Source organism: Poecilia reticulata, linkage group LG2 (genome assembly GCF_000633615.1).
Source record: "Poecilia reticulata strain Guanapo linkage group LG2, Guppy_female_1.0+MT, whole genome shotgun sequence".
NCBI lineage: Eukaryota > Metazoa > Chordata > Actinopteri > Cyprinodontiformes > Poeciliidae > Poecilia > Poecilia reticulata.
In genome coordinates this window covers 12,530,967-12,558,324 of record NC_024332.1, presented here as the reverse complement: position 1 = coordinate 12,558,324, position 27,358 = coordinate 12,530,967, and the positions used below count along the sequence as shown (strand labels likewise).

The window sequence follows — 27,358 nt, the reverse complement described above, 5'->3', positions numbered from 1 at the left end:
AGAGTGAACTCCCATTCCAACATGGCGCTCCCCTTGCGGACCAATTTGAAACATTTCATCTGCTTAATTCAGAGGTTTAAACCCCTGGAAAGGTGCTTCTGCGCTGCTGCCTGCCCGGAAATCAAGGTACGTGTTGTAGAGCGAAGGTAGTTCCGGTCTCGGCTGTGAGAAAAGTATTTCTTAGCGTGGTTTTATTAAAGTTTAGAGAACATTGGTGCCGTCGGCAGCAGGTCATCCTGTCTGTCTCTGTTGTAAACAGAGCAGTGAGCAACAGATTTTAGAGGCGTGTTAAAGCAGGGAAAGGCTAGAAACAGACTTGTAGTTGCTGAAATGCTGAAAAATACCCGTCTATAGGGTTTAATATGCTTTTCAGGAGGAGCTGATTTGCGACAGGTCGACGTCATGTTTTTATGTTGTCGAGCAACGTGGATAACTGTAGTTTATCGTCACGTGCTTTATCTGAGCTCATACCAGTCTTTGCACTGTGAATTTACACACATGAAAGGAAATATCGTGCTTTAAAAATGCATTCCGGGAAATATAGTAAATTATCTACATAATAAACCGAGAAAGGGATTCAATTTTAGACACTTGTGTTCCTCGAAGCCCTTTAATTTAAAGGAATTCCCAAAGATGTCCAACATAATGTTAAACTGAGATTCGTCATTTCATGTAATCATTATTTATAAGAATATGTTTGTATGCTTGGCAAATTTCATCATACCTTTAGCTAAGCTTATTGCTTTAAGTTTATCTTTCACAAAATCACATATTTTAAGTTCAAAATCTAAAACTTGCAAGATTTCTTTGACTTATCGAAGGTAGTAGACACAACTAAACGCTGCTCAGGTGTTTTACAGATCTGTCGGTCTGGAAATTGTTGCATAGTCATTTCTAAGTTTGTGGGAAATCAGAGGAACTCAAAAATCATTGTAGAGGGAGAAAACATGGAACGGTGGTACAGGAGTCACTGATTTACCAAAATTACTACAAGAGTGCATTGATGACCAGGAGGTGACAAAATAACCCAGAGTAATATCTTAGATTAATGTTTTAAAGGGGCAGTATGTAAAATCAACATTGTTGAGCTTTCCATCGTGTTATAAAAACATGCGTGGAGTGTTGCCTTGATTCTTTTATGCGTGTTTGAGAAATCCTTGAATCTCCCATGGCAACCATTCAGCTGTGCAAAACACCTGGGGGGAACCCAGCCCCGCCTTCAAGGTGCAGCTCCTCCTCTGAGCTGCAGTTTCCAAATTTCCGATCTTCCACCTTCCCCCAAGACTCCCCCATTAGCTCCTTCAGACTAGCCAGCAGCAATTAGCAAACACCTGGTGGAACTGAGCATCAGCTGAGCTCATTATAGGAGCTGTGAAAATGCTGGTAAAACGTTGGTAAAGGGTTAATAGATGAGCCATGCTGTGATGACTTCCTGAAGGCGGAGCTTCAGAAAGAGTAGGAGCTTCTTAAAGAGACAGAGGCGTTGCATTACAAAGTCAAATTCTTTAATTTGACTTTGCTGTGGTGGGAACTTTTTTTTGTGTGTATTCAGGTATTAGCTTTAATGTCAATCACATAAAAGTCATATTTTATACATAATTTATAACATCTGAAGTTGTGTAGTTGATTGTGCTATAAAACAGCATTGTGTGCCTGGAAAATACATAATACTGTCCTTTTAAAATTTGACACAATAATCCCTTTGGTCTCGGCGTAAAGGCTGACAAAAATGTCCAAGAACAAAACCAAACAAAACAAAATAGAAAAACAGGTTATAATCTCAGCTTGGACCAAAACCACTTCTGAAGTGGCCTTCTTTTAGTCAAAGAAGAAAGAGGTCGCTCATCCTCCCTCAACCCAACTTAAAGTAAAATTTCAACCTGAAAAGAACTGCCTACATTCATTAGAACAATTTCCAGGTGAAGGGAAGGCTTCATATTCACCTTTTTTATTCCATTTAAAACAAATGAAAACATCTTAAAATATGCATTTTTATAATTAGAGTGTCTCAACGAAGGCCAGCTATTTGTTTCTTTGACCTTACAGCCACTCACCGGCTATAAAAGTCCAGCCCTGTGTTCTGATATCCCTCTCCTGTGGTCCAGTTATTGGCTGATATGAGTCATGTCAGCTGCAGGCTGCAGGAAAGAGGAAGTGACTTCTAATTTGCTTCTCTCTCTCTCTTCGCACCCCCCCCCCAGTTAGCCTCAAATTCAGTTACTCGGGTGTCAGCTAAAACCATTAGAGCAGCTCCTGCGCCACATGGGAGAGGCCAGCGAGAGTGGGGGGAAACGTGGCCTCTCCTTTGAGGATGTTCATTAACTGCCCTATTTATTTTCAACTGTCAGAAAAGCCCGCTAATTCACAGCAGTCCCTCCTGTGTAATTAAGTCTGTCGTAATCATTCTCCGGCCAGAGCCTTTGCTCAGAACGTTTTGCGTTTAGCCTTTTTTTTCTCTCTCTCTCTCTCTCTCTCTCTCAGCAGCAGTCCCGCATGCCTACTTATTCCTGTTGTTGAAAATTCATCTCGCTAAGTTGAATTACAGAACCGGTCCGTAGAAAAGCAGCCGCAGCCGAGCTCTGGGAGCTCCGCAATGTTTCGGTTGTGTTGCCTGAGCTTTTCTCCTGACCGTCAGAGTTTTAATTAAAACAAACCGAGCATGCGATACTGTGCCTTTTGAGCTGCCACTCCGGTCACAATTCTGCTGCCTTTGCAGGAGGAAATGACTAACCTCCACTGAGATGTTGGAGGTGGAGGTTTGCCCTGAGTGTTACCATAATTACATACTGATAAATTTACGATGTGTGCACTCTAGGTGTTTTTTTTTTTTCTTTTTTAAATTTTTTTGCTGTGGTGGAACCTTTTTTTTTATGTGTGTTTTCAGGTATTAGCTTTAATGTCAGTCATTTGTTTCCTGTGAGTTAAGTAAAAACCGAAGTGTGTGAACTGTAACATTGGAGGAGGTGAAGAAAGAGTTGGGGAAAAACAAAACAAGAAAACTGTTGATCTGAAAAAAGAAAAACCTAAACTAATGTTTTTTCACTGCTGTTCCATATGTGAGTGTGCAAAAGTAATATGAAGTTCTTCCTGGTTGGAGAACTAATCAACGCTTCGATTTACTTGAACGACCAAATCAAAAATTTTAACAGATGAAGTTGTGTAATTTCTGAATTTCAAAGTTGAATTTCTTGTCTTTATGACATGTTTATTGTGACGTTTGTCTCACATGAATGATGTAAAAGTCATTGTCAATGATTTTTACATCAACAACCAGATTAAAAAACAGTATCCAATTGTTTTCGCTTTGAAAACAATCAGATACTTATCTGATTCTGCATATGGAAGTGGCTGAAATCTTTTTTTTTTTTTTTAGGAGAGCATCTTGAATGCTAACCGACACGAGCATCATTGTAGAATTAAAAACCCCAATTCAGTAAATAGTAGCAAATCCTGAACTGAAATATTTATAGACATTCTTTAAAACYTCTTATCATATTCACAAAGTCAACTTTAACAGTATTGGGTGTTGCCAATAGAAAAAAAAAACTTGTTCTCTTGTATTATTTTTTTCTTGTCTGGTTTAGCCAATCCGGATGAGGACGGCCTTCTTCAGCGGAATAAAACATTCTTTTTAAAATCATTATAAATGCTGAGTATAAAATCTTTTACAGGCAGCTGACCAGAAAAGGTTTTTAATGTTCAGTATGTAATGAGGCTGATGGCGGCTTCCGGGAGTCTCTCGTGTCCCCCAGGCTCTGGTTGAAGTGTACTTACTTCAGAAGCCTGTTAGGGCCGGAGGCCGTGGGCTGCCACCCCTGCCAGGTTATTTTTGGAGGACTGTCAGGCCCCGTCTGCGGGGCGGGGGGATAGGGTCTGTTTTTGAAGGGCCTCCAGTCCCATTAATCAGCCCAGGGACCCCACTGCGCGAGCGAGCCCCGAGCGGGCCCCGAGCCCTGTCCTGCTACACTGCAGTGTTCTGTTCCTGTACCCCCGCTCTCCGCACAGTGTGAAGCTCAGAGGAACCTCATCAATCTCACCTGTCCCACACGTCAACCGCAGATTTAATCAAACGCTCCTTCTGGGCCTTCCCCCTTCGCTGCCCCTCCAACATACAACTCTGACTAAGGAAGAAAAAGGGAAAGTTCTTCACCGGGACTCAATGTCAAAACTCAAGTTTTACAGCAATCCCCCCCAGTTTTTGTTGTATTTCTATCTTTATCCTCTGCTAGCTCCGTGCGTCTATGGACATTTGTGTATGAATGTTTTCCTTTGCGGTCAAATGCACTTTGTTTCAAGCTGTGGCACGTTCAAGCGGCTGAGCACACACATGCCTCCGGGGACGAGGAAGGGTAATACAGTAAGGCCCGTTTCCTGTTTGATAGCGGACTGAAGTGGCACTCTGTTGGTCGCTGGCTTTAAAAGGCCCCAAAGTGAGCGGACGGCCGAGATGAAGAGAGGCACGCAGGAATGAGCCAAGTTTCAGCGTGGCGCTGGTGTTAATGGGAACGCCCGTTGTGTCCAGGAAAAGAGGAGGAACACTGAGTCCTGTGTGCAAGACACCCCGCAGGAGACACGTGAGAAGTCCTCCGACCACGGGACTGTCTCTGTGTCCTGGATGTAGTCGGACCTGGAGCTCGTCGCCGGGCAAGCGACGCTGCCAGGTGTTTGTGCTACGTGTTGAAACTGGCGTGGTCAAGTGTCGCGCCCTCTCCTCGGCTCCTTGTTGAGAGAGATGTCAGTGGACCGCCCCGGGGTACCAAGGCTCTGATATGATGGATGGGCCCTGAAAAGCAGCACAGAGCGGGTCGGGAATGAGGAATGGGCCGTTTTGCGAGCACAAGCTCAGCCATCGTGAATGATTTCATAGAGTGTAGCAAGGCCGTGCGTCTATAAATCCTGCAGGACACAACTTCTCCTCACTAAATAAAAACCATGTCAAGCTCAAGTCTGTGATAACCACGTGGTTTATTTAAACCATGGCAATCCTACTAGGGCTTCGAAAGTCAGCAGTAAGAATGATGAAGACCTAAACCCATCATCATCATCAGAGATTCACCCAAACAATCTGCGGGTGACTGGATTCTCRTGACTTTTCAGTTTGATCGGCCCAGACCTGACTGGTCAGAAACCCCCCCAAAAGTTGTCTGATCAGTGAACACACCGTACGCACTAACAGTTTGTGCTGTTAAAAACTCACTTCAGGATGGGTGCTGTTACTGAGTAAAGCAGACTTGTATGCCTTGATTCCAGTAAGCGGTATGACACTAGCCAGTGCGGTTTGGTTTGTGTTTTCAGACCATACAACCGAACTGTGCCACACCATTCCTACATCCTCTTCAGTAGTAGGCAGATAGGACAATGGTGCCCTATGGTTAAGGCGGAGCTGCTGGTGTCACCCAACACAGTTCATTGGATGACAAAAAAAGTCACTGCATGTGACAACCTTGAGACACAAGCATGATTCAACACTAGGTGTTTGAGTTCACCTTAAGTTGCCCAGTGAGAGTCCAGCTCCACTGAATACACCCGACCATAAGGTTGCGTACAGAAACCACAATGACTGTATGGAAACGAGGCAATAGTGAGCAATTATCAGTTTCAGTGACATGTTAAACATTAAGTCAAATTAGCTGGAGGTTAGTTACCACAACCTCCTGCAAATATCTGAAATCAATCCACAAATACTTGAGACCCACGCTGAAAATGCTCATAACTGCCTATTTTAATTGTTCAAGCACCAAATATAACCGTATATACATGAATACACACAGTAGAAACCATCTTATCACTGCCGCAGAAGCTAATTTACAGTCTTCCATATTCCTTCTCTTGACTGTACAGCCAATAAGCACCAGGGAAAATGAATGGAGCTCTTGGATTTTCTGCTTTTCAAACTCCAGCCAATGGYATCTGAAGTAGCACCATACTTTGGTATTTTAACTTCTGAAGGTGCATTTTCTTTCAAATATTTAGACATTTTCTCTGAGAAAAATCCACAAATGTATGAATTTTTTTGTGAACAATTTTGAGTTACACAAAAATATCTGTGAATGCTGAACCGTGAAGAGGCGGAGGGTCCGTTGTACAATCTCCAGGAATATGGCTGTTTTATTAATGGTAGCTAAGCTGTTTGTTGGTAAAATATACTAAAGACACATTAATGTGTCAACTACATCATCATTTTGTCTTTGAAACAATAAAGACACCATCGCCTGTGTGAAACAGGGGCTGACTTCACCCATTAATCTCATATTCTAGGTGTTTTTCGAGAAACAGTCGGTTAAATTCAGTATTTACTGATGAGATACCAGAAATTGGACACAAAATTTTTTCTGCATTAATACATTTTTTTGTTTTTCAGCTTTACTGATCAAAGTGAAATCTTTCCACAGTGACTGAAATGCTGTTTTGACTTTAAATGTTGCAGGTGATGTGAGAAATCTGGTCATGTTGCTCTTTTCAACTGGCTGTCATTTCTTTCCACTGCCTGCCAGATCATGATGTGAGCTGTCAAATCCTTATGAACGGACACCTTCACAACTCCACTAATGTTGATGTAGGCTAAGATCACAACACGCGCGGACGATCGTCTGTGTTTGCGCACGACCTCCGTCCCAACGGACACTACCACACACACCAGCGAACGAACGGACGCATATTCCAGGAAAGGAACTGCAAGTGTGAAAACATGGCCTTTTTAGTGTACGTAACCTTCCAGCTGTTGGCGTTGATGTCCCACGCACACGGTGCCTAATGTATTAAGCATATGGTGGACACGGACGAAGACGGTTTTCGTCACCTCTGCAGTGGTGCGGTCTGTCTATGTTGTGCCTGCGGGGAAAAACGGCATTTGTCCGTTATTTGGGATTTGATGGTGTCCATCTTGGAGAACACTCTAGAAAGCGAGCGAGATCGGACCGCTGGTTATAGGTCGCTTTGATCCCGTCTCTGAACATCCCCAGGCTTTTTCTTGCCCCGTCATAACTCGAACTAGTAACCGGTGACTTTTTCTCATGTGTGTCTCAGTTACCTTTTGATGGATTGCCTTGAAACTTAGTACAGGCATCCAGGTGCCCCTTGGAGTGAACTGCAATAACATTAAGGACCTTTTCATCTGCAGCTGTCATTTTCTCTGCTCAGTTTTGGGTTTTTAACTTGTGACCAACTCTCTCCAAATGCATAATTTTCAAAACAATTGAAACTTATGTTGATGCTAATCAAAGGTTTTCAAGAGATTGCTTATTTTCTTTTTGGTTCATTTATTTAAAAAACACCCAGCTATCTACAAAAGAGAACAGCTTCAATGTAAAACTATTTTAAGAATTATCAGACAATGTTAAACAAGCTGCCTATCTTCAAATGCTATGCAGTGAAATCCCAACATTTAACTCGACATTAAAAACTATGACTTCACTTTGGAGACTTAGTAAGTCAGAATGAATTGATTGTCCATGTGTCCTAGGTGGACTTGTTCTTGTTAGGTGTAAACTAGCAGAAGTCATAAAACACTGCTTTGTGAAAAGAGAGAAGATATTGTTTAAAAAAACAATTTAATGTATTTTAGCTCGTGTTTTTACAGGGTGTTGAAGTCAGAATCTGCATGCGGTGCATTTACTCCGTCCCCGTGTTATTTTAGTAGCTCATAACGTATCATTATATATGCAGCGAGTACATTTTTGCACCCTGAAAGTACTTCAAAAGTAAGACTATGAACGTACACAGAGGCATTTTAATCTAAAGCGTGGTGGTTGGTGATATTTCCTTACTTTTCGCTTTGCATAGTAGGATTCATTACAAATATAAATTGCTTTACAACATCCCCCGTCTCGTCTGTCATCGTTCCACGGCTGATTTACTTCTTTTTCCTCCAACAGCTATTAAAGCACATGTTCGTATAGCTGTTGGACACCAAAAGTAACACCGAGGTGTCTGGTGAAGTAGGGGTAATGCGTGCTAGGCCCTTGATTGCCCAGTGGCCAGTAAGTCATGGCGTTGACTCTTATTTGACACTCAATTGGTTCAAATGACACCATTACCATGTCTGCATGGCTAATGGTCTCCCCGGGGCCACGGAGCGGAGGAGGGCGTGGGGGGGAACATGCGTTAGGCGTGTCAGTCTGAGGTGAGAACACACATGAGCCAGGCGCAGGGCCCAGTCCACACCCAAATCAATCCTGACACCTCTTAAGAGGCTCTCAGCATCAGTGGCACTCCAACGCAATTACCCCTTCGGTAACGACATAAGCACCCAGTTCCTTCCTGCCTGCCTCCTGGTAGAAAGCCTCTCCTGCAGGCCGGTAGATGGGGATGTTGTTGGTCATCTGAGCAGTTGATACCCGATCCTCTCCGGGCCCCGAGATCTGGACGCCGCCGGCCCTGGCTTGGGGAGAGGGAGCGGCTTTTATCTGATCGGGAGATGCTGTGCCTTTTAGCCGTCCTTCAGACAGATTGGAGGTGATGGAGCTCAGCAAGCTGTCAAGATAGCAGTGGACGAAGAGGATTTCCTCTGAGCGCTTCAGGTTTTAGTGGTTAGTTATGATTACCTCGGAGAGTGCAGCATGTGATTGCCAGTCAGATTCGAGGCGATAACGCCGAGATCCCCAGGGCTTTTAAGAGGAACAGATTTAAAAATGGGGTCCTCTGAAACGTCCAGGTGTTGCTGTTAAGGGGGCAGTATTATGTGTTTTCCAGCTACATAGAAACATTTTGTAGCACAATCAAATAACTATGATACTATTTAGTATGATAAAAGAAATTTGACTTTGCAATTTAATTGCTTCAGGAAGTCATCACAACATTGCTTCTCTATTAACCCTTTAACAACTTTTTATACCAACATTCTGAGAAGTAACTCGTATAATAAACTCAGCAGATGTGCAGCTCTACTAGGTGTTTGCTAATTTCTGCTGGGTAGTCTGAAGGAGCTGAGTGAAGGAGTCACAGGGGAGGGCTGCTTTGTGAGGCGGAAGCTTGGAAACTGCAGCTCCAAGGAGGAGCTTTGTCCTAGTAGGCGGAGCTAAGTCCAACCAGGTGTTTTGCACAGCTGAATGGTTGCCATGGAGATTAAATCATTTCTCAAACATGCATGGAAGAATCAAGGTAAAACTTCAGATATGTTTTTGATGAGGGAATAACATTATAACATGATTTAAAGCTCAATAAAGTCGATTTTACATCATACCGCCCCTTCAAGACCAACACATCAACGTAAACTCAAGACGAACTTCTCCTTTTTAACTCGTATGCTTAACAAGGCGGTTCAGCATTCAGCGTTTTTAAAGAGTTATTTCTCACAAAGGGGAATTTTTCTGTACGTTTGCTTGTGATAAATGGAAAAACCGGCATTTTGCTGAAAATTAGAAGTTATGAAACACCTTCTATTCTGACCTCGCGTATGATTGATTTCTCAGAGCCACTCCATCAAACGTGCAGCCTTCATCGTGCATTTTAATAAGGCCTCAGTTAGTTGCCTTGAAGAGGAAACCTGCTAGAGGAGGCTTCAGAGAACTCATTGTACCGCACTGTGTCGCAGCAAGTCGTCATGGGGAGGTTTGCCGTGAATTTGACACAAAGCGCACTGTTTTCATGTAAATGGTCTGCCGTTCATGTCATGGCATCGAACGGTGACGCTGTGGAAAAGAGTTGGCCACTCTCGTCATGGATCAAAGCGTTTTAAAATGAACACACACACACATGCACATATAAAACTGTTTTTCAGAAAGAGGACCTGGAAAAGTATGCATGCAAAGAAACATCTGCATGTATAAAACCATGCGCACACCTAATGTTTCACAACTTTACCTAAGAATGCCAGCAATTGTAAAGTTAAACACATGTTTATGATTCAGTTTTCTGTAAATAACTGAAGTATAAGTCTTTATCTTCTAAAATGCTGTTTCATACTGAACCGAAATGTTTAATCAACAGTGTCAAAAATATCTGAAATTTCTTGTTATAGCACCATAGTGACATTTTCCAGAATCAGTCGCCATATTGTTATGCAAATTAAGTCAAATAAACAGAGATTGAAAAAAATTCATTGTTTTCTTCTTAAAATGGTGAGCTAATCTCACAATTTTTGGCATTTTTTCCAATGTTGTTTTAAAACAGCTAAAATTGCTTATTTATATATTTTATTTTTATTGAGAAGACAGATACAGTACCAAAGTAACGGGAGTTTTCTCTGGTTGTTTGAATATTAAAGCATTGCTGCCTCTCCTTCCCATCTGTTTTTTACACCGAACGCCTAGTTACCTTGATCTAGACTGCCACACATTCTCCCTTCCTGATTTCTTAAATTCAGTCCTGCTCTGAAAGCTAAAGGAGCCTCACTCTTTATGAACACCAAATGGCAAACAATGTACAACTGCTAAACAAATTTAGCAGGTGTTTAATGTCTGTTTTCCATCAAATCTGATGCAGATCACCTCATTCAACATGGCTGGACTGCGCCATTGCAGAAATCTAAATTTATGATCAAGGTGATCATAAATTCATAATCAAATCTCATCTTTCAACCCGGCTGGTGGTAAAAATCACCCAGTCATAAAACGCTGCGTCTTTTCCCTACAGCCTTTGTTTTTGTGACCACCGCAGTTTTGCCCAAGTCCAAGTTTTTGGATACCAGTGCAGTATGAAGTCTCCTGTCTTTAATTGCACCATTTAGAAATAGTGCCACAGGCAGTGGTTAAATTCTCTCTATAAAGCCAAAGTTAAGTGGTGGGGGGTCCATGCCAGAAGAAACAAGGTGGTTTGGTGCAGCTTGGCTTTGCACGTGGAGCAACACAGTGTTGGCCCGATCGTACAACGAGAGCAGAACCAGTCTGCTGTTTTCAGGATAAGGCCTCCCCATCTTCCTTCACTGCTTCAACCACGTAGGGCTCTTTGGTGATACGTTTCTTCTCTTGACAGTCTTCTTCCTGGTTTTGAATCTTAATTTTTTAAATCATCTATGGTATATTAACCACACAGCTGTAAATACTGACAGTAAAATGTATTGTTCATTCAAAGTTGAATGCTAGTTCCTTACCTTCAGAAGGCAAATTCTAGCTAAAAGACCTGAAAGACGTGTCGTAAAGACTTGAATGATCCGTAGCAAGACTTAGACTCACTGCATCAGACTATCAGACTGCTTATCTGACAAACCGAATATATTTTTATGCATCCACATGTAACCTCTATTTAATAGCACTAAAATTGATTGATAATAAAACCTCCAGCTAAAGTGAAGATTTGCGAATTCTCCTGCTTTGCGTTTGCGTGTGAACATTGGAAACCGGAGAACTGTAAACATATGACATTATGTGGCGCTAATGTCACATATGTGACCATTGGCTATGCAGTGGAAGAAAGATGACTTCTACCAGAGAGGTGCTGAATTTTATGTTTGTTCATACACTCTTTACTTTTTACAATCTCTCAACTGCTCCGATACGTTTCACACCAGCTGTTGCTCCCAATTGAGGCACAGTGCCGTTCAACCTCCATGTGCCGACATCGTCTTCTGTTTTATTAGTTTTATATTCTAACACGGTATTTAAAAGCAGTTCCTCCTCTCTGTCTGTCCACATAAATCGTTCATTTGTTGCCATGTTTGACTCCTAACAGGAAGTCGTGGTTGTTTTGAAGGTTTGTGATTGGCTGATTGGTTTTAGCTTTATGCGGCGCTGCCTCCTGTGGGTTTGGTATGTCAAAAGCAATGCTCATTGATGTAATTCTGCTGGTTTGCATGGATTTTTAAACTGATCAGATGTGAACAAGATTATTTTATGGAAACAAGTATCTCTGCTATATGATCTTAAGACCCGTCTAAGTATGGACTATGCCTCAGTAACCATATATGTTTATTATGTGTTCTGTTTGTTTTTTGGGGAGATTTCCTATTGGCATTTGGTCGGTTGGTGCAAACACACTACCTGTTCTTTTAAAATGAGGCTCTTTGGCAGAAGCATTGAAAGACCTCCATAAAATACAACTTTAAGTACGCAAGAAAGTTAATCAGGACCAGTAATCTGGCACATTTCACTCACGATCAGGCCAGCTCCCGCTTCCTAGGTAATACCGAGTTTGTTTTCCCTTCTTCCCCAGGAGCCTCCAATAATTGCTCGCGTGTTCTCAGGGATCCAACCGACCGGAGTGCCGCATCTAGGCAACTACTTAGGCGCTCTGGAAAACTGGGTGGCCCTGCAGAACGAGTACCCCTCGGTGCTCTACAGCATTGTGGACCTGCACTCCATCACTCAGCCTCAGAATCCAGACAAGCTCAGGAACAACATCCTGGACATGGCAGCGAGCTTGCTGGCCTGTGGAATCAACCCAGAGAAGGCGATCCTGTTTCAGCAGTCTCAGGTGGGTGGGAGAGAGTGAGTGATGGCCGCCTGCTGTGGATTGTGCTGCCGCTGTTTTCAGATACCAAAGAGATGGAAAGGTGAGTTATGAAGGCTCTTCAGTATCATCCCAGGATGATATAGAACCACTGAAATCAGAGTTTGATGGCGTAAATTGCTGCCTCATGCAGTTCTACTGTGTGCAAGTTTCTGACTTGTAACTCAGGTTGCTCCTAACTCTGGAGCTAGACATTAAAAGACTAATACTGTATTTGCACCTTAACACATTTAACTTGTACTTTACAATAAGTAAGACAGAAATTATGTATGATGCAAAGTCAAATGTGCATTAAGGTTATTTTTACCATTGTGTCTGGACTCCATTGGAAGTTTACAGTAGTAGGACAGGAAGGGGGAAGTCTTTGTTCCTTAGTAAACAATATGCATCTGTAGCTAGCTGGCTTATGGCACATTTCTAGAAATGGTTTTGGTTACACTTTATTTGAAGGGGAGTTCATAAGAGTGACATAACACCTGTCATGAACATGAAGGAGTCTTTATCAATGTTTGACTGTTGTGATGAAGTGTCATTTGGTAAATAATGACACTTTTACTGCAAAGTTGACTCTCTTAATTGACTTTTAAAGAAACTTTCCATAAAAAGTAATTATTTACCAAATAATGCTAAGTTGATACTTTTAAAGCGCATTTAAAGTATCAACTTTTAATGGAAATTTGCATTAAAAGTGTCATTATTTATCGAAAGACACTACATGACAACAGTCATAAACATTCATGGTCATGACTGATGTTATGTCACGTTTATGACAGTCTAATGCCATAAACGGCGTCATTGTGCACACCCCTTCAAATAAAATGTTACCTTGGTGGGTTTTAGCTCATGATAAAAAGATCTGAGTGGAATGTTAAAACAGAGGCACATGTGCATCAGACTGCTTTAACTCACACCAAACCATGGTTTTTAAAAACATGCCGTCCTCCATTCTAGTTGTAGCTACTGCATCGGATCATTCATATTCACACCTTTCATATCCTTGGGAACCCTTGTTTCACTTTCACCCACATCAGAACATTATGTAACGTAAAGCTAGTCTGAACCTACACCCCTCTACAGACTTTAGGCACACAGTTTCTTCTCTCCGTTTGTATATTTGGTCCAGGAGAAAGCGTTTATTATTTATTGGCTGTCAGCTCTGACGTTGTTGACCCTCCGACATGCCAACCGCCACAGATATCTGCCAATTGCTACCGATTCTTATCGCCGCCATTTCTGCTGCTAATTTGTGCAGAGCGCCAAACACACAAGCTGCTGAGCCTCACTTTACATAAAGGATCATGTTTGCAGCACTTTGGATTTTAGGTTTACGTTCAGATAAAAAAAAGAAGACGACAAAAATCAGAACAGCTGTTCTGTTCTCTCGCCCCGACTCTGGATGTGTTTTCTTTTCTTACAACTTTGGAAGTCGGGTACGCATGTGTGTGTTGCGTTCAGTCCATCTGTGTTTCTTTACCTCCCCTCCCCGCTCCTCTTCCTCCTCCTCCTCCTCCGCCTCTACACACACATCCAGGCCTATTTTTATTCCCGCTTAGCTTCGTGCCACATAACTTGGCAGCGACACGACCCCCGTGTCGAACACGCCTGCTCCACATGTAAAAATATGACGGCCGCCCAAAGAAAATACTCAACTTCATTGAAAAAAAAAAAAAAAAGAAGTATTGAGCAGAGCTTGTGTGAGTGAGTAGATGAACTAAAAGAACGTGTGGGTCTGCTGATTAATGGACTTGCTTTTTTTTTATATATATGTTTTATAGAAGTATTTAGCAGAAAATGGAATGGACTGTGGAAAGGCGGCCAAAAATTCCTGCTTTCCGGCCGAAATGAGCTGTTTGCGTCGACTGCATGATAAGTTAATCACTTAATCGTTGAAGATAACCGCCATGTGCGGTGCGCTCTGTCCACGCGCCAAGGTTAATTGCCACTCAGTCACTATCATGCGCTTCCTGTGCAGTTATCAACATCTGACCCATCTCTTGTCAGACTGCAGTGGAATCAGCAGACCCACAAATCTTATTTTCTTTTTCCTTTTTTGAAGGAAGTGGGATATTTTACGACTGCCGTGTCCCCCCCAGCATGTTAGCCGGATATCCTGCTGTATGTTCCTGCTGTCTGGTCGGTGACGTCAGGTCGTCCGTTAGGATTTCTCCAGTTACAGGAGTCACAAACGATGGCAATTAAACGGAAATTCATAAACCCTAATCAGGAAAAGCAGAGGAACATTCGCGCTCTCTCTCACACACACATCCTCTTTATCACATCAAACCCTTGAGTTCATTCAGCGTTGACGCTCTTAATTACTCCGCAGTGGGTTCCACGGTTGAAGGAATGAAAAGCCTATCTGTGTTTTTGTAATTTAGATTGGAAGAGACGATAAAAAGGGGGGAGCGGGGGACTCTAAAAGCTAAATTGTGCAAGTTTGTAGACAGACGGGAGTGTCAACAAAAGGAATCTAAAGTATTTTCTATCGTCTCTGTGACTTTGCATTAACACATCCACAAATACTGCAGCCGTCAACTTAAACACATGATCAAAATGAATAAACTAAAATACTATGGGATTATTTTAAAGTGTCTCAACAGATACATTCAACAGATATTTCAAACACTTATGCCTGTCACTATAATTTTACCGGGTGATAAATTGTTCCAGAAATTATTAACATTAACAACAACAATGTCCTTTTGAGGCAATTTTCAACTATAGATAGTAAGATAATGGATTAAAAAGGCAAGTTTTTTATTTAATTTTGTACAGTACACTCAACACTGGAACTGGAAAATATTTTAAATATGCAAAATAAAACACAACAACCAGAAATGATAAACAAAAAGACATTAAAAATCTGCACACAACCAAAAACCATAAAAAAAATATTAATCATCAGAATGGAAATTCTGGAGCTCATTTATAATTGATTAATTGCTTATTGCGACAGGCTAAATAACTTTATTTTTCCTAATTTTTAAAGATAGTTGAGATTCTTTATTTTAAAATCATTCATAATGAAGAAAAAACTAAAGTCTCTTTATTCAAAGTGGCATAGTAGAACTATAAGTGGTTAGTTAAACCTTGTAATTAGTAGTAGAAAATTTAAAAATAGCACTGCAAACATCTGCAGACAGTAAAGATTATATTTTTAAATCCATTTGACAGTAATTTCAGTATTATATATTTTTTCATTGATGTAAATATTTCATACTTTGTTTTATAGTGAAATTCTCATGTAATATTTTTTGATTGTTGATTCTTTAGGCTCTTAAAAGTTTGTTAAAAGCAAAATAACTTTTTTTGTTCAACAAAAGCTAAATAAGCAGTTAACACTTTTCAATTGTAAAACATTACAGATTTTTTCATACTGTTACTTTAGTAAAATGCATATAATATGTTGTGAAAATGTTAAAAATACAAAATAATTTATTGAATTCTGCACTAGAAGATGGCCTTTATTATAAATCATCATTGTTTAACAGGTAATTTCACGTTTAAGTTTAAACGTGGTCGGTCGGTGAACACAGGTGTGACGGACTGCACCTGTTTTAGTGAGGATGGTGGTGAACTCTGGGGCGCAGTACTCTCCCTGTCCACCTGGAGGCAGTATAATGACCCGCATTTTCCTCTGCTTCCTTAAGCAGAAGGGTTTTCATCTGGTTTATGTGTCTTTGCTTTCTTCCCTCCCCTCTTTCTGAAAAAACGAGAAGTCAGTTTTCAAAGTATGTGTTTTTTTGTGATTATTTATTACACTGCAAAAAAATAAAATGAGTGTAAAATGAAACGGCTTCTCATTGGATGAGTGTGAGTTCTTATACTTAGGAGGGGAAAAAATCACTCAGTAGTTTTAGTTTTAAGTATTCCTAATTCATATCAATGATGATAATGTCATAAATCAGGCATCCGTAGAAAATATTCTGTATTAGAGCTAAATAAATTCTGACCGTTTTTGTGGGTGAGTGTGTGTAAGGTGTGTGTCCCTCCAACCTCCCTGCAGGTGTCCGAGCACGCTGAGTTCTGCTGGATCCTCGGCTGCCTGACCAGCATGCCCCGGCTACGCCACCTACCCCAGTGGAAGGTTAGGACCCCCTGCTACACACACACACACACACACACACACACACACACACACACGCTCACTGTGCAAAGCAGGTAAATCAGTTTTGAAATGTTCAGATTTAAATTCTTACATGTTTTTTAGTTGTATTAATAACACAGAAACACTTTTTATGTTTCTTTTTAAAAAAAGGTTCCCATAGAAATTTTTTATTTTTCCATATTTTGTTCACTTTAAAAAAAATACATGTTATGTATAGTTTTTTCCATCCCATTTATAAAAATGAAAACAATGGTAAGATACCAGATGAGTGGTTTGTTAAGAACAATGGAGCTCATAAAACAATGAGCTGTTTTATTCTGGCTCATCATCAGCATCTGTCCCAACAGCACAAAGCCAACATATAAAATTAAAAATTAAAAAACAACTTGGCATTTTTTACAGACTACATAGTGGTGTGAAAAATGTAGCTAAAAGTAGAAACTCAATTAAATTTATTATAGTGTTATTTAACAGTCAGCCTTTAAAAGGCAAACACAATATTTAGCCTTTCAGCAGCAATAAAGTCGGCTTGAAAATGCCTTTCAGACGCAACTTTTCACCTCGCTAGTACCTGAAGCTGTTAAATATAAACGTAGGTGACCAGAGCCACAAGCTTTTATAACTCAACAGTAGTTATATGTTAATTGTAGCTGTTTTAAAAAAAAAATACAAAAATAGAACAAGAAAGTTCTTGACTATGACTTTTAGACTGAAAATACAACAACAGAAATAACTTTACATCACAAACACACAATAAGTTGCACAGTTTGTCTTTTTTTCTTTTATGACAGGACGTAGGAAGAACCCTCCACCAGACAAGCTGTTATTTGTATCTAAATATAGTTTTATAACTTCAGATGTATATTTTGCGTCTGCAGTGGGATCTCCCTCCAGATCCAGATCCAGATCCACGTCTCGGCTTGCGGCTCCCCCTTTTTTTAATTTCCTGTTTTCTCTCCTGTCTGTTGTCTGTTTTATTCTGGCATTGTTTTCGAAATCATACGTCCCAGACCTCGTATATTCCTAAAGCAGCTGCTGCCTCCCTGCACCTCTTGCTAGATGACTTAATGCAGATGACTTAAGGCGTTGATGAGTCGTTAAAAGTGAAAATGGCTCTTTGTGGATTGGAAGAGGTGAAAGAAAACCCACTTGTTTTCTCACTGTGTTTTCCCCCCCCTCCTCCTCTCTCTCAAACTGTGATGAAGATGAAGAGCAAGCAGAAGAACGAGGGCAGCGTTGGGCTCTACATTTACCCCGTCCTGCAGGCCTCCGACATCCTGCTCTACAAGTGAGATTTGCCTTCTCGTTAGATTCTCTGTCCGTCACTTTAGCGCCAGGGTTTCACTGCACATGTGTCAGATTATCCGTGATTCTGCTATTTACTACAGAACAGGATTAGTGCCGCTGGGAAAAAAAAAATAATTCTGATGTTGTTGTTTTTTAATCTCATAATTCAGACTTTAATCCCAGAATTCAGATTTTTTGTTTTCATGGAATTCTGGGATTAAAGTCAGAATTATGAGGGGGAAAAAAAACGTCAGAATTCTGAAAAGTCAGAATTCTAGAAAAATGCCAGAATGACTTACTTTAATCTCAGAGTTCTCACTGTAATCTCAAAATTCTGCTATTTCTCAGAATTCTGAGTCAAATTTCAGAACTGACTTTTGTGTCTCAGAATTATAAGATTCAAGTTAGAATCGTAGAAAAACATTAGAATGACTTACTTTAATCTCAGAGTTCTGCCTGTAATCTGAGATTTCTGCTTCTTCCCAGGATTCTGACTTTTTCACTGGATTCTAAGATTAAAGTCTAAAGTTCTGAGAGGAAAAAGTCAGAATTCTGAGATTCTGAGACTAAATCCTCTTCCATAATTTACAGTTTATAAACTGAAAAATTATCATCCACCATCAGTTAAACCTGAGCATTCACTTCTGTCAAAAAGAGCATTTTAAAATCCGTTAATTGATTGATGTTTTTCAGTGTGTTGTTGCTCACACAGTATGAAGTCGTACCATCCACTTAGTAGCCTGTACATAGTTGCTGAAAGCAGAGTTTGTAAATGTTTCTTTGCTACAGCGCACACACATCTGCAGCCATCCTGTGCTCAAAGCAGATTTATTCTTGTAATATTTGAAAGCCAAAACATCTGCCTGCGTTTCATCTCCAGTGGGGGAAAAATGCCTAAAAGAAGGACTTAATAGAAAAAGTTTGAATCTCAAAATAGAATCTGTAAAATGACTAAAATGAGAATTTTTAGAAATGCATTTTTTTGTATTTTGTCTCTAAACAAGACTTTTAGCAGCCATCCTAAAATACATAGGAGTTTGATTTTTACACTTATACATTTGTTAGTTTTTAATTAAATGTCCCAGATGTTCTTATTGGTAATAATTATGCAGCTGAAAGTAATTTAGATCAAAATTCTATGAACAGAATATTTTTGATGTTGGAGCGGAGCAACATAAAATCCTGTTTTACTCTGAGCTGTGAGATGGAGGGAGGCATTCCCAGCAGTATCCATGGAAACGCAGCGCTAATGTTTCCACATAATTCAAACGCAGCAGCACTTAAACCGACGTAATGGCCTAGTTCAAACCTCCTTCCTAGAGAAGCAGAAACACTTTGGTGCATGTTGGAAGAATCCAAACCTAGAGTAGTCAAGAGTTGTCTTTGACTCAGACGTGTGAGATAAATCTAGATTTATTGCCAATTGACGACATCAAACATAATATTACTGAGTTAAAAGTTATTTGTACTCCCGGGAAATTTAAATCTAAAGTTATCTTCAAGAAATTTGTTTCTGACTAGAAATGAAAAGATTATGGAAGATCATCTGATGTAAACAAATGATCTTTGTTTGTGTGTCTAACAAAATATATATTTTTCTCAATAATTTATCAGATTCAAATCGTAACTCTGTATAATATTATTAACATTATTATCAGTCAACTTTAAAGATTGAATCTGAATCATGCTAGAATGTGAATAATCTTTTATAGGTTTTCACCATTAGGTTAGACTCGGCCCTTCTTTTCATATCAATGGGGGTTTTGTATGGGGGACACTCAGGGCTCATTCATACACCGACTGGCCTTCAGACGCCCAAGAATGACCTGGACGATGTCGCTAGGCAACAGGATGTCTGGGGAAGCAGCGAGATTGAGCAAAACCTCTGCACACAACTTTCAAAACTTTCACGGATTAACCCTCAGGTCCACACATGTCCCCGTCGGAGAGGACCAGGTCCAGCATCTGGAGCTGGCTCAGGATCTGGCCCGGATCTTCAACCTGCATTACGGAGAGCTGTTCCCTGAGCCGCAGGCGCTGCTGAGTAAGGGCAACACACACATACACACACACGCACACACACACACACACGCCACACTGAGTAAAGGAGCACATTAGCACTTCATATTTAATCTTTTTATGCATTTAAGAAAAAACAAACAAAAAACGTTCTGTCCGTTTACAGAATTTGATCGTTTTTCTGAAGGGAAGTTTGTTTCAGTACTTTTTTTATTTATTTATTTTTGCAAATGTATTAGAAGATTAACAACAAATATTTAAACTAGTCTCTTTTGCAGGTCTGTATTTTCTGGGTCTTCTCAAGCAGCCGACCTTTGATGCAGCACAGGTTGTTTTGAAACAGGGTGTCTGTGTAAACTTAAACAAAACATTTTAATTCATGTATCTAACTATAAGGTCTTAAAATGTCTTCAATTTATTAAAGAAAGTGGAAGTTGGACCAATCACAGAGCTGAAATCTTGTCGTGGCTCTAAGTTTTTTTTATTACAGGACTTTTACATCAGTCAAAAGTTTAAGTCGCACACAGACATCGTGACTCACAGCTTTGTGTGTGCCGAGGTGGCTAACAAGCTGCTAACATTTTCTAGCGAGCACGTTTTAACAGTTTGTTAAAACTGCTTGTAACCTGTAACAAGCTGGTCAGCTTGTTACCTAGCTAGCTAATACTAGCCATGTAGCTAGCAAGAGTTATCTGCATGTTACTTGGCTACTAAGTATTAGCAACTTCTTACCTTAAAAAAAATCTAGCTAATTAGCTACCTTTTCTCTTTTTTTGATAATTATCTCGGGGGTTTTTTTAATCTTTTTTACAAACTAGCTAACTTGTTTGCACCTGTTATAGCTAGGTCTAAATGTAGATTTATCAAGCGTTGCCTGGACGACGTTCATCTTTGCTTTCTCACCTCTGTTGCCACCCCATACGAGGCTACTCGCATAGATGTAGAGAGCTGTATGCCATGTGAGAAGCACATAGCCGCTGCCAAGAGTAAGAAAAACCTAGATCAATTTCACAATTTTAGTTTCCTGGAAAAAAAAAACATTTACATATTGATATTTTTTTGAAGATTTCTGTATGTCTTAAATTTTATTCCTAAAAGTCTTAAATTAATTCTTAAATTTGAGTTGGTGACGAAAGCGTCCTCTACTCCATAAATAAAAAATGAGGTGCTGACGATTAATATTGCTACATATTGTGTCTTTGTTTGCTGCTATCAATTTATTCTCTCCCTGTGGATTTTATTTGTGATGAAGGACTTTCAGGCAGATTTCTGCTCTCATAGGAAAACATTTTTCTCCACGGCTTTTCCCTTTGAAATAATGACATCATCAGTATTTTCCTACATCACTAGGTTTTGTAATTTTAATTTAACATGAATGCCAGTTTTTGATGCACCGCTCAAGAAAGAGCAGCTTCATAAAACTCTTTTCATCGTGGTGATATATGGTTTGCTTTTGCAGATTCAGGCAGTAGCTATCATTTAAAAAAATGATTTAAGAAGGTTTTTTTTTTTTTTTTTTGGCAGATTAAAGTCTAACCAAGCGGTCATATGTTCCATAATGCAGCTAATGAGATGAACTTGTGCGTCATTTGGCCAAGAAGAAAACGATTTATGCACAAGTCATAAATGTTGAGCTGCTTGGAGTAACGTGATGATTCCAAACTGGAAGTCGCTCGGATTTTAACCTTCCAGACTTTAACAGGACGGCTTCCGTCTCTGCGGCTTAAAATAAAGGCGAAATTAAAACCAGAACCAAGCATCTCTGAGAGTGATTAATACTGTTATGCAAACAATATTTTTGTTTTAATTTCAAATGATCACAGCTTTGCACTCTGATCCGTTACGGACACATGGCCGACATGATCCTCCCTCATTACCACGGTCAGAAAAGCAAAGGACTCGGTGGACGCTTACAGTAAATACGTCTCTTCTTCCTGTTGCGTCAGAATCATTCAGGGAGAACGGATTAGCACGTCCAGTACAAAGGTATTCATGCCTTTTTTTTATTTCTACATACTGCAGGAACAATCTTCAGTTGGGGTTTTATGTGACAAACCAACTCTGTATAGTGATTGTGAACTGGATTGAAAAGGACAAACGGTTGACTAAATAAGTCTAAAATTTCGGTATGAATCTCTTTTCGGCCATCAGTAATCTTGTGCTGCCATGACAGCTGGGATTTAGTGTTTGAGATGTGTGAGCGTTGTTCGCTGAAACCTGAAAGTTTGGATTTGATCTCCTCTGGATTTGCTGTGGATTCCACGTAACTTGCTGCAAACTTTAAGTGGGACGTTTTATGGCTCTCTTTCAAAAACACCAAATTTATGACATTGCACCGATAGATTGACCCCGATTTTCTTCATTTTTGGAAGAAGGCCGGTATTCTCAAGTAAATACCGGCCGGTATTTACTTGAGAAATGCCTCTGTAAAAGGTTTGAAAAGCTTTTGCAGCAACTTTGTTTCATGCAAAAAAATAATCATTTTTGGATAAAATGTGAATGGACAGGTCTGACCTTTTAAAGATCGGTGAACGGACAGTTCTAGTTTGAAGTTCTGATGTATTTTTAACGAACGATCGATTGATCTGTGATCTGATCAAAGATTGGGGCGTTGCTCTGGAAACGAACACGCCTCGGTTTCCTCCCTCATCTGTGCTTCGCTCTTCATGATGCTGTTTGTTCTCTAACAGACTTCTAGCCGCGTTTCCATCACAGATGTCCGCAAATCTTTGTCTGTGTTCTGCTGGTGTTGAATCAATTATTTGGAGATAACAGAGTAAAGTGGGCTTGTAGTATACTGAGTTAGTTCCTCATTTAGGTTTAGTTGGATTACCCCCCAGACCACTAGAGGGAGCCGTGGGGAAGATAGAAGCAGAGTCGAGCAAGAAAGGCTATGGCAGAATGAGCTAGCACTTGTAGAGTGTAGATTGTGTTCAAGACCGAATAAAGACGTTAAAGACAACTGCTAAGAGTGACTCTACTTCTTGGAAGTGAAGATATCACAGGGCTGCAGCTAAATGTGCATCACACTGCTCAGATTTGTATTTATTTAAAAAAAATAAATAAAGGAAGCGAAGCTGTCTGCTTTCTAGCCGTGCTCTACGTTGCGTTGATTCATCACATAAATGACTCTGCCGTTTGTTGTCGTATCGTCTTGAAACACAAATACTTTTTAAGTCACTGGCGGATCTCGTCCTCGTTCTGCATCGGCAAACAAGTTGAGACTTTCCCTTTGAAATCAAACCAAAGCCTCAAAGGCCTTTTATTCCGCTGGAGATGAAGACGTCTCCGGCGTGATAAACAGGACACATGTGGACATATGGAGCTGGCGAGATGGCAGCAGGGACGCCTGTTGATGGATGACAAAGGAAAGGAAACCCCGGCTCCGTCGTCTGCTCATCACTTCACGCCGGGATGCGTCTGCCTTACATCGGGACACGTCTGCATCAACACGCCCACGCCAGACGGCCATATTGGGACGGCGTTACTGCGTCTTTTCACCGTCTCTGGGAGGGGCTGGTCTCATCTGCAGCGTAGCTGCTTAAAAAAAAAAAACGTTAAAAAACTCAGTGGAAAAAGTTGTGAAGATAATCAGAGATAGCCGGATGAAAATTTGTTTAAATACGTTTCTTAAATTTGTCTTTGTTGCTAAAAGGCTCAATTTTTATTTATTTATTTTTTTTTGTGAAATCATTTTTTTGTGTAGTCAAAAGGTCAGTATTATGTAAAATCTAAATTTTTTTAGCTTTACATCATGCTATAAAGTAATTGCCTCATCGTAAACATGCCTGGAGTGTTGCATTGATTCTTTCATGCATGTTTGAGAAATCCTTTAATCTCCATGGCAACCATTCACCTGGGAAAGCATCCTAAAGAACCGTTCGACAAATGGGAATGATTTTTAAGACGTGTATTTGTGTTTGTGGGGCCATAATTGCTGTGACACCCAATTATGTAATAAAGATGTAATAAATGGTTCTTGTCATATTTATTATCACAATAATAAATAATATCGTAATAAAACTCATTCTGAAACCTGCTTTCCCTTCCCGTATTTCAAGACTAAAGTTTTTGCGTCTCATTGAGCCGTCGGTTGTTTCACATTGTTATTTTGTTTTCCTCCACAGGTTCGACGCGAAAGGTCAAGTCCCTCCGCGACCCCTCCTCCAAAATGTCAAAGTCCGACTCACAGGCGATGGCCACCATCTTCATCACCGACTCGCCGGACGACATCGCCCTGAAGATCCGCCGCGCCATCACGGACTTCACCTCCGAGGTCACCTTCGACCCGCAGGCGCGCCCCGGCGTGTCCAACCTGGTGACCATCCACGCCGCCGTGGCCAGGCTCAGCGTGGAGGAGGCGGTGTCGGCAGCCAAGGGGCTGGACACGGGGGCCTACAAGGGGCTAGTGAGCGAGGCGGTGATCCAGAGGCTGGCGCCCATCAGGGACGAGATCCAGAGGCTGAAGGCGGACCCGGCGCACCTGGAGGCGCTGCTGGCCCTGGGTAACCGCAGGGCCCGGGAGCTGGCCGTACCCATGCTGGACGAGGTCCGACACAGAGTGGGCTTCAGCTGAAAGGCGACTCACGCTGGGGAAGACACGGCTACTTAAGCTGCTGGGGTCAAAGATGCAGGATGTTAGTTTTTTTTTTTTTTTTATGTTTTTTGACATATTTGTTAAAACTGTCACCGTGTTGTGATGTTATGAGACAGATAATCTGTGAAAAGATTGATCTCCTGATCTCCCTTAGCTACTGCTGCCAACTGAAGAAATGCACCAAAAACAACCAATCAGAGCCAGGAAGCGGGTCTTGGCACTGTCAATCAGCGCTGCTAAACGTGCTAACGGCGGACAAACGGCTGACTGTTACAGGAAAACTGTTTATCTGCCATCAATCGGCAGGCGTTCTAACTAGCTTAGCATTTACAAGCTAGTTAGGCTGTGCTATCAGGAAGAAGCAGAGAAGGAGAGAGGAAGGATGAACACCGCCACATGGAGGATGATTGACAGCGCTAAGATCCGCCTCCTCCCTCTGATTGGTTGATTCTTGTTAGTGCTGGAAGAAGGCAGAGGCTCTTGGTTTTTTCACAGATCGTCTCACAAGATGGTGACAGTTTCTATATGTAGAAATATATTTTCTTTTATAAAAGTTACGTACGGCAGCTTTAATAAGTGGACTTTTTTAACGAGAAGACATGTTGCAGTGATGGTTCTGCTGAAATGTTGTTGTTGGCTGTGACTCTTACAGTGAGGTGTTTGAAATCTGACCAGTGGTCCCTATGGATCAGAGCTTGTTACATCAAACACTGGAATCATTTATTTAGCTCCCAGTCCTTAATACAATACAATACATGTTCCCAACTGTGTGTTTTTTATTTTTGTCATATTTGTGTGCTGCCAAAACATTCAAATCTTCTGAAAACTGAACAATAAAAACCCGCCTCTTTTAGAGAATTTTCAGGTTTTATTGTGAATTGTTCAAAAGAAACCGAGTGGCATCAGTTTTACTTGAGCAGACAAACACGGTCGGAAGATTGTTTTGTTTCTGGTTTCTCTTTTTTTTTTGTTTCTTCCAGAAGAAGCTGGACCTTAAAACAAAAACTGAAGACAGCTTTCCTTTTTTCCTTTTGTTTTTTTGCTTTCCTTTTTAGTTTCAGAAATCAAGACTACAGTCATGGTGACATAATCTACTTTAATACTGTCTTTCTATTTAACTGTACATTTTTTATATGTTAGAAAACTGAAGATTACTTATGTCAACATAATCTCCTTTAGCGTGTCTGATGCTTTCCTTTTTCCAAAACCTGAAGATCAGACGAAACACTTATTGTGATTTAAGGTGCTTAATGCTTTACTTTTTTATTGCTTCAAAGCTGAGAATTATAGTTTGAAGCAAACTGTAATAAGATGCTAACTGCTTTACTTCCTTTTAATTTAATTTAGTTTTTGTTTCCAAAACTGAAGATTATACTTTAGGTGACAGAATGTACATAATTTTAAGGTGTTTGGTGGTTTTCTTTTTTTTTATTATAATTTTTTTTCAACACTGAAGATTAAAGTTATAGTGACATAATCTACTTTACAGTATTTAATGTTTCCCTTTCTTTTATTTATTTATTTTTTATCTGAAACTGAAGACTACTTTTGGTGACGGGATCTACTTCAGGGCGTTTAATGCTCTCTTTTTTTATTATTTTTTTACTTCAAAACTGAATATTATAGCTGTGGTGACATAATCTACTTTACAGTACTTAATCCTTTCCTTTCTTGTTTCTTTTTTATTTATTTATTTAATTTAATATTTTTCTTATTTTTCCACAACTGAAGTTGACACTTAAAATGACAGAATCTCCTTTAAGATGCTGAATGTTTTCCCTTTTTTTCCCCCCCTGAACTGAAGAGTATACATGTGGTGACATAATCTCCTTTAAAGATTTTGATTGTTCCCTTTCTCGTCTTTAATTTTTTTAAACCAAAGTTTACCCCTGGAGTCAGGATCTGCTCTATGACGTTTGATGCTTTGGTTGCTCATCTTTGCGTCTGGACGTTGACACTCTGCTGTGTGTGTTGTTGCCGTGTTGTTGCCGTGTCGGCCTGAAACGAGTGGACGTGTTTGGCTAACTCCACGGTAATGAACTGTGTGTGCAGATTGGCACCCTTCACCCAAAAGAAAGCCTTTGTGCAAATGAATTTTTCATTCCAGTTGTGTGATCTCACTCTGAACATTTTAGAAAAGCCCAGCCATTAGTTCGACTAATTATTTTGTGGAGCAAAAAAAAAAAAAAAAAAAGAAAGAAAATGCAAAAGTCCAAAGTTAAATAATTGATTTGTTTTCTACAAAGTGCTTAAGTTTGGAAGCTGCCAGAGCCGGGGAAATAAATTCAGGAGCGAGATCTCGTTATAGCGAGATATAAAACTGCATTCCTGACGGATTTCGACTTCATAGGCATACAGGGACTCCCTCTGACCCTCCGTGTTCTCACTCTGTTCCTCTAGAAGACATTCAGACATCCCGCGAGGTGTTGCCGTTTTACTGTTACGATCTCTCTCTCGTTTAACCGGGAACATATTTCGGCTTTAATGAGGTATAAATCTTGTTATAACGAGTCTTATTTCTCGCCTTAAAACGAGAAAACGTTCTCATTTTTAACAAGGTTTCTATCTCTCTTTTAGCTTTCCAATAAATCAAGGTGTCACAGTTAGTTGGATCTCCGCTGTTTGTACTTTGTTCAGCCTCCATTTGGCAACACAACAGCACATATTCTTCTCCTGTAACGTTTTACAAGGCTGGAGCATGCTCCACAGTTTTTTCTTCTTTTTTTTTTTTTAAACAGGGTTTAGGTCTAATGGCTGGAGCCATTTAATAAGGCTCAGTTTAAAGCTTCATCACTGATGAAGCATTTCTGTTGTTTGGGCCTTTTTGGGTCAATATCCGACTGGATTTCCCAGTTTACAGACAGAAGCCGCCAGATTTCTAAGTATTTATTTCACAGAACTCATGATTTCATGAACAAGGTCCGAGTTGGTCTTTGTTGGACAGAGACACGCACAGCATCATA

The 27,358-nt window shown here is 40.4% G+C and overlaps 1 protein-coding gene across 1 annotated transcript; it reads left to right on the top strand.

The window, feature by feature from the left end:
* Window positions 1–26,589, top strand: wars2 (tryptophanyl tRNA synthetase 2, mitochondrial). The gene is made up of 6 exons (XM_008431300.2): window positions 1–126; window positions 12,088–12,348; window positions 16,391–16,471; window positions 17,698–17,780; window positions 19,705–19,823; window positions 23,926–26,589. Exons 1-6 carry the CDS (start codon window positions 22–24, stop codon window positions 24,372–24,374), a joined length of 1,098 nt encoding a protein of 365 aa, XP_008429522.1. The 5' UTR covers window positions 1–21; the 3' UTR covers window positions 24,375–26,589.
* Window positions 26,590–27,358: the final 769 nt, after the last annotated feature.

Bases quoted from the DNA above. Each gene is read 5' to 3' on its own strand.
- wars2 (XM_008431300.2), top strand. From the start codon at position 22: ATGGCGCTCCCCTTGCGGACCAATTTGAAACATTTCATCTGCTTAATT. The intron at 127-12,087 runs GTACGTGTTGTA...CTTCTTCCCCAG, and splicing joins CTGCCTGCCCGGAAATCAAG to GAGCCTCCAATAATTGCTCG. The intron at 12,349-16,390 runs GTGGGTGGGAGA...ACCTCCCTGCAG, and splicing joins TCCTGTTTCAGCAGTCTCAG to GTGTCCGAGCACGCTGAGTT.